At 47.3% G+C, this 14,826-nt stretch overlaps 1 protein-coding gene across 4 annotated transcripts; it reads right to left on the reverse strand.

The window, feature by feature from the left end:
* Window positions 1–1,452: 1,452 nt before the first annotated feature.
* Window positions 1,453–13,811, reverse strand: znf318 (zinc finger protein 318). 4 transcript variants are annotated; one of them, XM_037123141.1, is made up of 10 exons: window positions 13,331–13,811; window positions 12,104–12,213; window positions 10,895–11,417; window positions 9,211–10,485; window positions 8,987–9,086; window positions 8,465–8,778; window positions 7,424–7,618; window positions 7,172–7,265; window positions 6,453–6,571; window positions 1,453–5,046 (listed from the first exon to the last, which is right to left on the reverse strand). In XM_037123141.1, exons 1-10 carry the CDS (start codon window positions 13,586–13,588, stop codon window positions 2,701–2,703), a joined length of 5,334 nt encoding a protein of 1,777 aa, XP_036979036.1. In that variant the 5' UTR covers window positions 13,589–13,811; the 3' UTR covers window positions 1,453–2,700. The 4 variants fall into 4 exon arrangements, with proteins under 4 accessions (XP_036979036.1, XP_036979035.1, XP_036979037.1 ...); XM_037123140.1 differs by having other exon boundaries at window positions 7,424–7,621; window positions 13,331–13,810; XM_037123142.1 differs by lacking the exons at window positions 10,895–11,417; window positions 13,331–13,811 and having other exon boundaries at window positions 7,424–7,621.
* Window positions 13,812–14,826: the final 1,015 nt, after the last annotated feature.

The following is a 14,826-nucleotide window of genomic DNA, read 5'->3' on the forward strand; positions in this document are numbered from 1 at the left end:
TTTATTGACACACAAAGCACAGTTTACTAATCATTTACTGATCAATACTCTTAACCACATTCAGTGTTTCACTCACAACAGATTTCAAACTCTGGCGTCTTTCTCTCGTCCACACTGGATCAGATTACTTGTTACCAATGACAAGAAAATACTTATTTCTGCTCAGGACAATCAGTTTCCTTCATGTAGTCTAATATCACAAATCATAATGATCAAAACTGAATGAGTAGTTTACTTGTTTTAAAATTACTGAGAGACCAAAATGCTTTTTACATTACTGACCTGCAAACCAGCCGCTGCGCTCGGTTAGTATTTTATAAAGAGTAAAAAAAACAGAGTAAAAACAAAGTGAATTCATTAAGAAGTGACTGAACAGGCAGAAGCAGAAGCACAACACTAACGCATCGCTGACCTTTGTTCTACATGTTGGGTTTTGTTGTCACATTATCCGAAATGTTTCCAACAATGTTCAAACCAGAGACGTTCATGAGTGACCTCGAGGTAAAGGTGAGTTTCATCTGGTCACCTGTCAGAGAGGAAGGAAGCAGAAGAACAAGACGAAACGTAACGTGGTGAAATTTAAAAACACCTCGTCTCAAGGGTGTGTTTGTTTGAATCCACGTGAAGCTCTGAGTGAAGTCAGCACTCAGCAGAGACTCTGGTTCTGGTTCTCTGTCTCCTCTCTGTAACGTTACGTTCATGAAGTAAAGTCCATTTCCCCTCCAGTTCCAGTCAGCGGTCAACATTACAGAACAGAACCACCCGACAGTGGAGGTCAGCTCTGGATCACTGCTGATCAACAGGAGTGAAGACAGATCCACACAGAAGAATCTGATGTGGGTGTTTGTTCCTCCAGAAGGTCTGGATCAGCACCCACAATCCACCCGACCCGCCTCACAACAGTCTGCAAACGTCTTTGGTTTTGTTTTGTTCGAGCTCTCTAGATGCAAAAGTTGCATATTGTGTATCTAAGCTACCTTTCAGAAATAGGAAAATAGAATTTACAATTGTAACCCTCAAACGTAGTTTTGAAATCAGTTCAATAATCCACAGGGAATTCCACTTTTTGAAATGTATATTGGAATTATTCCATAGTTTACCCCCAACAGTATATCAAAATATTGATCCTGAAGCTACTTTAACTGTTGTTCTAGGAACAAAACGCTGTTCAGGTTCACTACACTCCACTGTTCAGGTTTTTAAATTTTAATCTCTCATGTCAAGATCAACACACACTTTCTTTGTTAGCATCCAGTAATAAATCTGATCACGAGAAGACGCTTTGATAACATTCTTCAAGACATAACAATAGTTATAAAGTCTTGTTGAGATGATGAAAGAAAAAGACACCAAATATCTGTTTTCATTAAAAACACCTGAACTCTCACTGGTATCATCTGCATATATTAACACTACCGACTGTGTAGAAGAACCACAACACAAACAAGCTACTTATTTCTCACTAATTTTTTATTAAAAATACAAATGTTGCAAGATGAAGGGCTTGTTTCTACTGATACACAAAGACACTGACCACAGATCAGAAATCAGGGAGAAAACCTGATGCACGTTTAGGAATCAGCTCCTGGATCTTCAGCCAGCATGAACTAAATGAGTTTGGTCTGATATGAGACTTTGATTTCTCCAACTGAACTGTGAGAAACACCTCATCTTCTTTCAAAGAGGGAAAATAATCTGACTTACAAAGAATGGAACACAACAGATGTTATAGAAAACTTTACCTGTTGGAGGAGAAAGAAATACTGAAAGAAAGAGGAAAGACTTCTGTGAACACGTGAAAGATGAAAATGTGATTTGAAAGAACAGTTTGACATTTTAGGAACTTTTCTTCTGTCCTCCACTGAGTCAGATGAGAAAGTGGATATCATAACTAAATAATTCTATCATTGAATATGTTATTTACTCATTTTTCATGATGAGCTCCAAGCCTTTTGCTTCAAGTCTGTACCAAAATACATTCAGAAAATGAAAAACATTGACTTGAGCTACAGAAGTTGCTTTTGGTTTGGATTTTTAGTTTGTTTTTAGTAAAAATCTGTTCAGTTGCACACAGTTGAACGGGACGGTGCTTGGAACTTGCAGTGTCCTATTTCAGAGCTATCAAGAAATATTGTGACAATCACAATGAGGCAAGGCTTCCACGTGTCTTATGGTTACAACCAAAATATGATTTTTTTTAGTCATTTTAGAGGCAGAACTGGAATTGTTATCCAAGAATTCACTTTTGGAAGGTCAGAGCAATGTCTGAAAAAACAAATCAAATGTTATGGACGATCTTGTGTTCCACTGAAGTGGCCAAGCCCAAACCATGAAAAACAGATGCAGATCTTTTGGCCTCAAAGTCGCTTGCGACAGAGCTCCATTGTTATTTTTCAGCCAGCCATGTGTTTCTGTGTAACAATGGAGGCAGACAGTAACAACTTTTTAGTAAATATTCAGAGTCTGTTTTGTGCGTGAGGGTTTCTTTGTCATCAGTAAAAGAATAAGATTGTGTGCCACGCAGGACAAAGACATCCATGATCTCTGTGCTGGATGAACCGAGACCAAGATGGTTTCACTAAAACATCCAACTGGTCCTTTACACACATGAAGAGTCAGGAGAATCTAAAGTCCGTCAGATTGAGTGTCTCTCTCACCACTTGCAGCTGCCTTCAAGTCCAGTCACACAGTCCGGTCAGCTCAGTTAACACCAGCCTCAGAGTCCACTGTCCCCGTCATCTGACGTTCACCCTCGGACCCAGGTTCTGATGTGTCCAGCCCCTTTGAGTCTGAAGCTGCTGAGTCAAAATCTCCAGAAGTCAGTTCTGGCTCAGAGTGGCTCTTCTGCTGCCGGGTCTGGTATCTGGTTTGGGATCTGGTTTGTCTGACAGGGGGGGGGGCAGGAGGGGTTTTCATGCCTCTAATTTTGGGGCCTGGTTTGGATTCACAATCTGGGGTTCTATTAGGATGGGTCTCCGGATGGGACAGAGGCGGGCTGTCCTGGTCTAATTGGGTTTCCGCTTGTGGCTCTGTTTGTATCTGAGGACTCAGATTGGGCTGGGGCTTAGTTTGGGGTGTTGGTCCCACTCTGGCAGGCTCTGTTTGTTGAGCAGGTGTAGACTGCAAAGACCAAACAGAAGCAATCTGAATATCTGGCTGGGTTTGGTGGCTGGTGGAATTGTTTGAGTTTGGTTGTGGAGATGTACAGACCACAACTGGAGGTTGGGACTGGGTTGGAGAAGGACTCTGAGGTTGTGGTTTTTGTGCTTGTGCAGTAGGAGGTTGACTTTTATTGGTGCTATTGCCATCAGATCTGTTGTCTGTTGCTGGTTTGGTGATGGAGGAGGCACTCGTTTGGCCAAGGCTGCTGTAGAAGATGCCAAATAATTCCTGCCGTTTGGCTGCAGCCAGGTTACTCTTGAGCTTTTCAGACTTCTGAGCTCCATCACCCTTAGCCATGAAAGGTGGAGGCTTGACGAACACTGTAAGAGTTTGCTCATTTTCTGGGACTCCAGGAGCTGGCACGTCAGATACTATCTTCATCATTGTTGGTTGTGCCAATTTTGCTGTGGATGAAGCAAGAGTAGGTTTAGATGGTGCAGGATTCGCTTCAGATGACACAGATTTAGACACAGATGGCAATGGAGGCCTTTTCTGGACTGGTACAGGATGAGAAACTGGTGGTGCAGGTTTAACCTCAAACGAACTACGTCTTGACACTGGCTGTAGAGGTTTATCCTCAGATGGCTTCTGTTCAGCAACTGGTGGTGCACAAATAAATTCAAATGGCCCAGGTTTACCAACTGGTAATATGGGTCCATTTTTTGGAGGAGGTGCTGGTATACTGGTCTTTTGAGGTCTGATGGAGGGAAAGCTATTCAGAGGTGCAGGTTCAGGGAATATAGATCCATCTTTTGAAGGAGGCCCTGATATACTGGTGTTTTGGGGTCTGATGGAGAGGAAGGTGTTCAGAGGTGCAGGTTTACCCAACATGGCTGTTTTCCTCATGAATGCAGCAGGTCCAGGGAGGTTAGGTCGGATCCTTCCCCGGCTGGCCTGGTTGGATACCCAGGGAGAAGTTGTGTTTGGCTGCCCACCCAACTTCTGGGCGATTTCCTGAGCAACAGCCATAGATTTCGCAAAAGAGTCCTCTGGTGAGACTGGACTCTGTTTTGCTGCTGCTTCATCTTCCTTGATGAAGTCCGCCGCCACTTTCTGTGCCTCCGTTGCCAGAATATTCTCCTTCTTTTTCCATGTGAACTTCCCAAATGAAGGTGCTGGTTTGCCGGCTTCCTGGCTCTGCTTGCGGAGCTTTGCCCTCATGGCTGGACTGGGACCACAAAAGACTTTTGGTGGGTCATAGGGCTTTGGTGGAGGTTCAGGTTTGGTGACCTCTGGTTTCCCTACTGGTTTAGCCGGCTCTAGCTTTTTGGGGGCTTCCTTCTCAGCCTTCGGTTTCCCTTCATCTCTCTCTCTTTCATATTTTGATCTGAAATCTGAATATTTACCATGTTTAAACTTGTCCTCATCTCCTCTTGGCCCATATCTGGGATGGTCATCATATCTGTCTCCTTCATCCCTGCGATACCGGTACCGATAATCGCCTTCTCGACTGTATTTGTATCCATCATCTTCATCTATTCTGCTGAATTTCCCCCTCTCCCCTTCCTCTCTGCTGTACCGGTATTTATCATCTTTCTTGCTGTATTTATACTTTTCATTTTCATCTTCCTTATTGTAAAAAGGCTTCTCCTCTTCCAGGCTTCGGGCATCGTTTAAGTCCTCCTCTCGCTTGCTTGGCTTCAGCCTCTCTTCCTCCTCCTTTTTAACTTTGGATTTCTCTTCGTTCAGAACAGTGTCATCCTCTTCCTTCTTTTTCTCCTTGTCTTTTTTCTCCTTTTTGTGTTTGGACTTTTCATCCTTGTCTTTGTTTCCCTTCACATCGTCGTCATGTTTGCGTTTCTTTGCACTGGTCTCTAAAGCCAGTCCTGCCTGGCGGTCCAGGTTCCTCCTCTGTTCATACAAGGGATTCTCGTACATTTGTTTCTGGTGAAGAAGGCATTAAAAACAGACAGACAAAAGCGTGAGAAAACTACATCAAGAACTTCTGCTTGACATATAAACACTTAAAATCTTAAAGGTCTTTATATAACACGGACTGTAAATATTCTGTCAAAATTCAAATGACCAATGAAAGAAAAAGCACACAACATATACAGGCCTCTTCTACTGCAGGACCTTCATGATCAATAACATGGAGCTCTTAAAACTTTGAAATTTTAAGAACCTGAAAGACTTTGGTTCTGTTTGACTAACACAAAAATGTTGGATACATCAATAAGCACCAACAATACAACCACAAGGGTGAAGTAAATAACACTGATCATGTCTTTATAATCCTCCTGGCATTCATACAGGTGTTAGTGACATGAATCCCCAAACACCGTGACAGACCAAGTACAGTGGACGATGCACACAGGCACAATGCCAAAACTGCCCAGGAATGACCTGAGGAACGAGACGATGAGCTCACAACACAATCTCACCCTGACCTCCAAATTCTGCTGATCCAAATCTAATTGAACATCTGTGGGAGGGTAAGGAACAAGTCCTATCAATTGAGGACCCACTGTGGATCACACCGTTAAGACATGGACACAGGAACTCATAGGGTTATCCCGTGGCACCTGGTACCAGGATGACCGTGGCAGATCCTTTGGGTCCTGTGGGTTGCAAGGTAGGGCCACCACTGGTCGGGTTTGTTCCAGTACTGCCAACACATGTTCAACTGAAGTGGGACCTGGGAAATTTGGAGGCCAGACCGGGTCATTCATGAGCAGATTCTGCGGTGTCAGGGTGCTCTGTCCTGCTGGGAGGTCACTGCTGTCAGGGAGTGCTGTTGCCATGAGGGCGTGTACTTGGTCTGCAACAGCGTTCGGGTGGGTGGAACCCAGACCCAAGGTTTGCCCAGAGGAACACTGCATTTTAGCAAGCTAGTCAAGGTTATTCACATTACCCAACAGTGGTTTTATACCGCCTCCGTTTGGGGAGAATGTAATCAACAAGGTGACCCCAGCAAGAGCAGTTTTGGGACCAAAGAGGGAAAAAATAGTAACAAACCACACGTGTAGATATACAGAATATCACCTGTACAGTCAAACGTATCCAAACACGTCCCAAGTTATTAATCGTGGTGGTTGTTGCGTTTCATCCATCTCAGAGAACTGGATTTAATTTCACCTGCTGAGCTTAACCCAAATTTAGCTCCAGGAACTCGTCCCCAAAGCAGGGCAGAACCAGAAACATGGCTTCATGATAAATCAGACTTCAGTATGTTCCTGCAGTGGAAAAGGCCTGTTAAGCTTTGTCTAAAAACTGTCCTGAAGTGCTCTGGCAGGTCGATCTCTGTTTGTACATGTGTGGTGATTCTTCACTTGCACATGATTTAATACCTTGTATTTCTCATTGTGAGCATGTGTGGTGACGTGCTCTTCTGCACAAATGGCGTCTCCATAAAACTCTTTACACAGCAGGCAGAAGAATCCTCTGACGGGCAGCAAGAACTCCGAACCTGCAGCAAAACACACGCAGCACATTTTAAGCCCACAGGTGGAGATTAAATAACCTGTCAATCATGTTTACCTGATAGACGGCTCCATTTCCAGTACCTGTCAGGACAGCAGAGGGTTAAAGGGGGGGGACACTTCCTCATAAGATATTGAAGAAATAGATGATTCTTAGTTCAGTTGTTTTAACTCTGCAGTAATCGATGGAAAAGTGCCAACTGCTCAGTGATACCAGGTTTACCATGTCGGGAAATCTGGACAAATTCTTAGTGACGAACACACCTGTGATGAGAAGTTAAAGCACTTCTCCAAATATTACTGCAGGTTGGTACATTTACAGCATTCATTGGAGAATCAGAAGTAAAACTAATGAATTGACATCAGCGGTGTGGACAGGAGTCTCCTGTGGTTGGACGAGTCTTTGTCACGTCGTTAGCACTGTTTTCATTACGAGACACAGAAACGGCAGCAGAGATCCACACTGACCTCCACCTGGAAGAGGAAGACGGCTAACAACATTCAGGGACTCTCACACCAGGATCATCAGGACAAAAGCTGCGTCATGACAACTTTTCAGACAAATGATGAATGTAGAGACCGAGTACCTTTGGCGGGTTTTGTCAGCTTCTCTTCTGACGATGTGTTCTTGACAGTTTTGTTAGGAGTGGAAGCCCAGGGCCGGTCGTACGGGTCCAGAGTCTGTGAAGAGAAAAAGAAAATTAAATGTAAGAGCACAAACACTTAAAGGACTGTACAGGTGTGAATATCAAACCTCCTCCTAAGTAAAAAGTAGACATTGTCTTATACAGCTAGAAATATTTATAAAACTTGTGTCAAATACAAAAACTGTCACAAACCTTTCGATGTGTTTTGTGATGCAAGTGCGTGAAAAAATCAAACATTGAACCAGAGGTGACATTACAGTTTTTGCACCAGTGGTTTCCAGCGTCATAGTATTCAAACGGATCCGGGAGCGAAGTCGGCGGCGGCGGCGCTGCACAGATGGGCGTCTTGTCCATGGACGCTCTCGATGGAGGCGGCACCGCTGAGGCCTGCTAAGAAACAAAGATGGAGAAGAGTCAACATGGTGGGTGGAAGACAAACGGATTCACTGACAAAAACATCCAAGTTCCTTCTTATAAACTTGACTCCACAAAATCTGAAAATTAGAAAGTTTCTTACCTTCATCGACTTCCAGCCTCCAGGACGTTAATCAACACGTATTTTGTGAAAATCCATCAGCTGCTTTTATACCGACAGTAACCTCTTATTCGCTCTAAAGTTTTAGCTCGATTCCAGTCTCAACATACCTTTTGAGACTTTTAATAAACATTTCACGACACTGTTCATCCGCAAAAAAATCTAAATTCATCAGTTTAGGAACTTTACAAAGTTCCCAGTAAACTCTCTGAATCTGTAAAGAAAACTTGATGAACTGAGCTATCTATGTTCAAGCTAACAACACAAGACGAGACGATCTTGTCAAGAAACATTTCCTATGTTTAAAACACGTGATTGCTGTGTGAGCTGAACGACTTGTTATGTTCACAAAATCTTTTACGAATCAAAATCAAATCACTTGTTGCGCAAAGGTCAGCAAACAGAAAATGCTGAGACACACCTCCTGTCAGAGAGGAGCAGCTGGACGTCGCTCATGTAGTCAGGAAGTTGTTCAGGTGACAACGCTGATATTTAGCTTTTAATCTGAAATCTGATTTGATAACTGACCTTCAACTTTACCATAAATAAACAAATTACTGATGTTCACAATATCACAAACACACATTTTCCTGATCAACGTATTTAAGTCCAATAAAAAGTCAAAGTAATGAGCCCTAGCTATGCTGTACAGCTGTCAGAAGTACTTCCTGTTTCACCTGCTCTGCAGGTGTTTGTACCTTTATCGTGGAGCTGCTGGCTGCCTGTCGTCCATCAGGACTCCTCTCTGCCTCCCGTTTCTCCTTCTGTGGCGGCGGCGGCACGTCCTCCTGGTCCTCAACCAGCTTACTGGTCTTGCGGGGCCGGTCGGACGGGCTCAGGCCGAGGATGAGTGCCACCTTGTCGATCTCGTTGCGTTTCTTCTCGGCAGCCTCGTGCTCTTTGCGTAGGTTGGAGATCTGAGTCATGACGTCCTCCTGCAGGTGGCTGATCTCCTGCAGCAGAGGGTCTTTGTGGCCACCCTTCTCCCGCCGCTTCTTCCTCAGGAGCTCGCCTGAAAACATCACAAACATTGAGGAAAAACTGACCGCAGAACAACACGTTCCCGTCTCATTTCAAGTTCCAGTTACACATATTCGCTGACATCACGTCTGATGATCTCTGACACTCAGCTGTGCGTCTGCCACAGACAGGAAGTCTTCCCATCTGTAAAGGAGCAGGTGAAGGCCGATGAGCAACATGACGTCTGAGTGTGAACTCACCTTGTTGCTTCCTGAGTCTCTCCAGCTCCTTCATCAGATATTCTTTCTTCTTCATCCTGACCTCTCTCTCCTGCTTCAGCTTCTCTCTCTCCTCCAGAACCTGAACACACACAAACAGTAGCTTCAGCTCACCTGATCACACCTGTCTCACCTGCTCTCATCATCAGGTATCACATGTTCTTCGTGAGTTTGATCGATGAGTGAAAGATCAACGAAGGTCAAACCTTTTGTTTCTGGCTCTCGTTGTTCTGCTCCTCAGACTCTCTCCTGTCCCGGCTGCTCACTTTCCCCTTCTCGGCGTCCTGAACACAACTCTTCACCTCTTTGTAGGGCAGAGCGCGGGAGAAGTCGTCCGGGCTGGTCTGTGGGGGCAGGCTCATGTTGGGGGGCGGGTACATGGGCGGCCATTGCTGGTGCATGTAGGGAAGGTAGTTTCCATACTGGCCGTAACCCGGCGGTGGGAAGTTAGGGGGCATCATGCCGTGGACCGGTGGGGGTGGGTAGGTGGGGATGGGCACGCCAGGGTGAGGGGGGAGGGTGTTGGGGTCGGGGGTGATTTGTCGCGGCAGTGCCGGGTCGCTCCGCTTCGCCTTCGTCTCGGTCGCCTCTCTGTCATTGTGAGGTTTGGGTGGAGCCGATCTCTTCCCGGGGCCGTCGTCACTGCTCCAGCTGCCTCCGCGCCCGCGGCTGCGACTCCTGCTGCTGCTGCTGGAGCTGCTGCTGTGGCTCCGCCCCCTGCGGTCCCGGCTGCGGCGGCTGCCGTCCGAGCTGTCTGAGGAGTAACGCTGGCGGCGTGTGGGGGTCTTTGGTGGCGGCTTGTTCCCGTGGAGCCGCTCTTTGGTCCTGGCTGCCATCTTGCTGATCTCGGCCATGTCCATGTCCAGGCCGATGGTCTTCAGCAGGTCCTGGATCTTCTCGTACTCCTCCAGCGCCTGGCGCTCCCCCTCCTCCAGTGGCTCTGTCCCCGGCGGGCAGGTAGGGTTCGACACCTGCACCGTTATGTTCTGCTCGGGGCCGATGGCGGGATGGCTCGGGTACCGTCCACCCATCTCCCCCATGGTGGGAAGGGCCTGAAGGTGAGGAGAGGCCACCGGAGGGAGGCCGTAAGTCTGAGAGACGGATGCCTTCTGCGGCGTGTAGTCTCCGTACAGAGCCTCCTCTGTCACGTCTCCGTACAGATCCAGCCCGTGATGCTGGAGCGGTTCGGACGCCGGTGGAGGTTTGGGCTCCTCCGAGTCCCCGTACAGGAATTTCTCTTCGTCGTCGATGTCGTCCTCCTCCTTCTCCTGAGCCCTGGCCCCCGCCGCCCCCCCCAGCAGGTGGAGGATTTCTTTTATCTCGGCGTCGAGGCCGGCGCGTTGAGTCGTGTGTGGGTGGGACTGCAGCTCTGACAGCATGGCGGCCACCCTGTGGGGCTCCATGCCTTTAACGGCCAGCAGCAGCTGGTCGGCCACTCGAGAAATGTTGGAGCCTTCCAGAGCTCTGGGAGAGTCTGAGCTCTGAAACACAAGAGAACCAGAGCAGAGTGACACCTCAGTACAAAGATCCTGTCCTCACACTTTAATGACATCGCAAACTTTATTTAAAGAAACAACTGTCGTCATGACAACACGCTGCCTCCTCTGTAACTGACTTTAGCTTCATTTAAACCGACAATATCAACTCATCAATTTATTATTGATCCATTTAATTATTGATGATCAGCTCTGATAACGTCAAGTCCACAACAGACACAAACATCAACTCATGTCATTTATTAATGTCGATCCTTTGTGATATTGATCACAATCGATCTGTATTGTGTTTGTCAGACTTCCTCTCTGAGTTTGAACACTCAGTTCTGTCGTGTTGCATCACTGACTGGATTGTGATCGACCTGTTGATGAGCGGACGGTCGTGGCGTCCTACCCTGAGGGACGGCGAGTCCTCAGAGTCGTTGCGTCTCTTCAGGATGGATTTGGTCGGCTGACTCAGCATCTCCTCCAGCTCCTTCCTGCGTCGAGCCGTCTCCAGCTCTTTGAACTCTTTCTTTTGGGATTTCATGTTGCTGTCGTCTCCGCTGCGGCTGCTGGAGCTCGAGCTGCTACTCGCACTGCGGCTTCGATTCCTCTGCCGGCTCTTACTGCGGCCGTAGCTGGCTGCTTTGCTGTAGCTCCGCCCTCTGCTTCGTCCTCTGGACCTGGACCTGGACCTGCTGCGGGGGCGACTCTTGCTCCTGCCACGGCTCTTGGCCCGGCTCCGGTCCGGACTGCGACTCTTGCTCCGTGGCCGACTCTTGCTCCGTGGCCGACTCTTGCTCCGTGGCCGACTCTTGCTCCGTGGCCGACTCTTGGCCCGGCCCCGGTCCGGACTCCGGTCCCGACTGTGGCTGCGAGGTCGGCTCCGGCCGCGGCTCCGGCTCCGCTCGTACTCTGGTCGAGGAGGGTAGTCTCTGCAGGAAACACAGACTTTAACTGGACTTGATTTATAACCAGTGTCTTCCTCTCATGAACGTCTTGAATTTACTGACTTTAATCTCCCTGAATAATCTTGTTCAGATGATTGAAGAGACGAGCTGATCAACATATTGATCATCTGAGTCACTTTTCAATCATGACCTCAAACTCAGATCAATAAGCTCAAAGATTCCTGTGGAGTTTTCTTGTCAACTACACTTCTGTTTACATTCAGTGTTTCTCACCCTCAACTAGAGAACATGATCGATACGTTTGATCAGTAAGGTGCCAGTGTCTCGGCACTGGGTTTGACCTCTCAGGCTGTGATACAAGCTGCTGTGTGACCCTGTGATCCGGCTGACAGGCAGAGTGCTGCCTGAGAGAAACACTGCAGGAAGCTCAAAAACACTACCGACTCTGAAACCTCCCGTTTGTGTTTCAGGTAATAAACACATTGAATCTCTGTGTCTACAGTCAGTTGCCACATACAGTCTATGTAGATCTGTAGGGGCCGTTCACTCTGTAAGAATCTCTACTGACAAGTGATTTTAAACTTCAGCTCATCAGTAAAACTAAAACACTACAAAATAATAAGAACGTGAACCAGTGTGAGGACACTCGTGTTCGCTCCAGTGGTTTGACATTCTAATTAGACAACAATCTCGATCCGTCTCATGAGTACCTGTCATGATGCCGTGAGGGGGCCGACCCAGACGGTCCGGTCAGCTCGTTGCCCACGGTGATGAGCAGTTTGTGGTCCAGGGGAGCCGGCCCGCGAGGAGACGGAGACCTCTGCAAAGAAATCACAAAAACTCAACAGAAGTTTGGCACACACAGATTAATGAGACACACTGATGAGAGGCTTCCTGGGACAGGAGCCTCCTGCTCAGCTCACACCTGATCACCTGCTGGCTGAACACACCTGCTCCAACAACACTGACCTCAGCAGACAGACGCTTCCTGAGTCACTCATCCTCCGGTTTAGTAACAAGACAGAAGGACGTGAAGCAGGTAGAAAAGTCCCTCAGCTTCACATAGATACGATTATTATGGATTACAAACTAATCAATCAGTCCACCATCAACAGCCAGTGAAACAGCAAAGTTAACACAGATGAAGCTGATAAACGCTCAGTGTGATGGATCTTCTCTCATCAGGAAGTTCACAGCTGATCTTCACATGAATAAAGTGAAATTAATGTAACAGCAGCAACACTTTGAATTTGGTAAAAACACAATAATGTTGTTCAGAAACTCTTCAATAATGACTCGAAGCTCTCTGTGAGCTGGAGTCACGTTCAGCTGTTGACTGGACTGATGTTGGTGATGGCAGTTAGCCAGCTAGCTCACTGAACTCCATTCACAAATCTGACATTTCATTCGTGCTTTGAGTCTCAGACCAGCAATTAAAGTTAGCGAACTTCACTTCAAATCTTTTAGAAACCATCACAGTCTTCTTTGAATCAGCTGCTGATCAAGAGAGAAACAAGCTGCTGCACCGAAACACACGTTTACAGTGAGCTGAGCAGCCAGCTCATGTTAGCCGATATTAGCTAACACGGTGTGTTTCTATACGAATTAACCTAAAACGACTACAAAGTCATTACAGTTAAACTAATATATTTAAGTTACTGGTAGTTTACTTGGTGTGTCGGTCAGTAATACAACACAAAGCTTCAGGTTAACGACTGCTTCACCCAGCGGGCAGCTAACACTGTGCTAAATTGACAGGTTTTTGAATGGAGTCTGGTGTACAGATGCTAATAAACAAAGTGTCGGGTTAATGGGACAGCTGTATTTACCCAGAATGCATTGTGAAGAGACAGTTACATTAACCGACCATGGTTTGTTGGTAAAGAAATAAACATGCTGATAGAGATGAAACCGTATTTTGAACCCGGCTGACTGACCTCTCTCGGCGGACCTCCGGCCCAGTACTCTCCCCCTCGGTGACTTCCTGACCCGGGGGAAGGGTACCTCCTGCGCGGTGGGGAGCGGCGGTACGGGTCCGGGTGAGCACGGTCGTGGTAGTCGGGGTGGTACGGGTGTCTGGGTCGGTTCCTGTCGTCTCTGTAGTCCGGTGCCGGGTAATTCCTCGGAGGCGGTGGACCTCGGCCCTCGAAAGGAGGCGGGTAGCCTCCTCTCGGCGGAGGCCGACCACGGTACATCTCCTCCCGCAGAGATGCTCTGGCTTCCCGCGGTCAACCAGCTCCGGGCTGCAGCGAGTCTCTGATGCAGAACCGAGACTTGCAGCTACTTTACTTCGGGTTCGGATCGACTGTTATTAAGGTCCGTTATAAAAACGTGATCCTCAGCAGCTCGCTCATTCTCTGCATGTACACAGACCTCCTCTGTCTTCTTCTCTGAGCTCAGACGGCTGCTCACATCCCCGGTGTCACATTAGCGCCATCTTCTGACGTCACTGAGCTCCTGCAGGTCCAACATGTAACGGCACCGATGAGTCCAAGTTCTTCAGATTAACTTCACCGTGTTCTGGAGCTTTCTGTCTCATCCCTTCACCAGAACCCTTCTGATGTTCACACTGTGGTTGTTTGTGTTCAGTTAAATGAGAAACAGCAAAAGAAAAAAGTTCAGATTAATTTCAGACATGTTTATTAAACAGAAGGTGACTTCAGAACCTCAGACAGTACAAAGTATTCACATCAGGGTCGGGTCGCAGAACTCTAAAGGTCGTCTTCAACCAGCAGCTCAGTTACATGTACAGTAAGTATCAAAGGTCCAACACAGAAACACCTTACTGTATTATATATGTTAGAACATGATGTCATTGACCCTAACACACCTGCCTCTGTCTCACCCGTCTGTCTCACCCGTCTCTGTCTCACCCGTCTCTGTCTCAGTCTCACCTGCCTCTGTCTCACCTGTCTGCCTCTGTCTCACCCGTCTCTGTCTCACCCGTCTCTGTCTCAGTCTCACCTGCCTCTGTCTCACCTGTCTGCCTCTGTCTCACCTGTCTGCCTCTGTCTCACCTGTCTGCCTCTGTCTCACCTGCCTCTGTCTAACCTGTCTGTCTCTGTCTCACCTGTCTCTGTCTCACCTGTCTGCCTCTGTCTCACCTGTCTCTGTCTCACCTGCCTCTGTCTCACCTGCCTCTGTCTAACCTGTCTGCCTCTGTCTCACCTGTCTCTGTCTCACCTGTCTGCCTCTGTCTCACCTGTCTGTCTCTGTCTCACCTGTCTCTGTCTCACCTGTCTGTCTCCTCCCCACATGTTTGCTGTGTCTCAGTTTTGTTGTTGAGAAGATGAAGCAGAGACGAAGGTCTCAGTTAGAACCGGCTGAGTTCTGTTCATGTGGACACAGTCCAGAACATTTAATCGGGTTTAACACCAGCAGCTGTTGAATTTCTCAGGTTCCATTTTGTCCGTCTGCAGCGTTCGGAGACACT

This window comes from Acanthopagrus latus, chromosome 15 (assembly GCF_904848185.1).
Source record: "Acanthopagrus latus isolate v.2019 chromosome 15, fAcaLat1.1, whole genome shotgun sequence".
Taxonomy (NCBI): domain Eukaryota; kingdom Metazoa; phylum Chordata; class Actinopteri; order Spariformes; family Sparidae; genus Acanthopagrus; species Acanthopagrus latus.

Bases quoted from the DNA above. Each gene is read 5' to 3' on its own strand.
- znf318 (XM_037123140.1), bottom strand. From the start codon at position 13,588: ATGTACCGTGGTCGGCCTCCGCCGAGAGGAGGCTACCCGCCTCCTTTC. The intron at 8,779-8,986 runs GTGAGTTCACAC...TGATGTTTTCAG, and splicing joins GAGACTCAGGAAGCAACAAG to GCGAGCTCCTGAGGAAGAAG. The intron at 7,266-7,423 runs GTTTGTGACAGT...TTCTCTTCACAG, and splicing joins ATCACAAAACACATCGAAAG to ACTCTGGACCCGTACGACCG.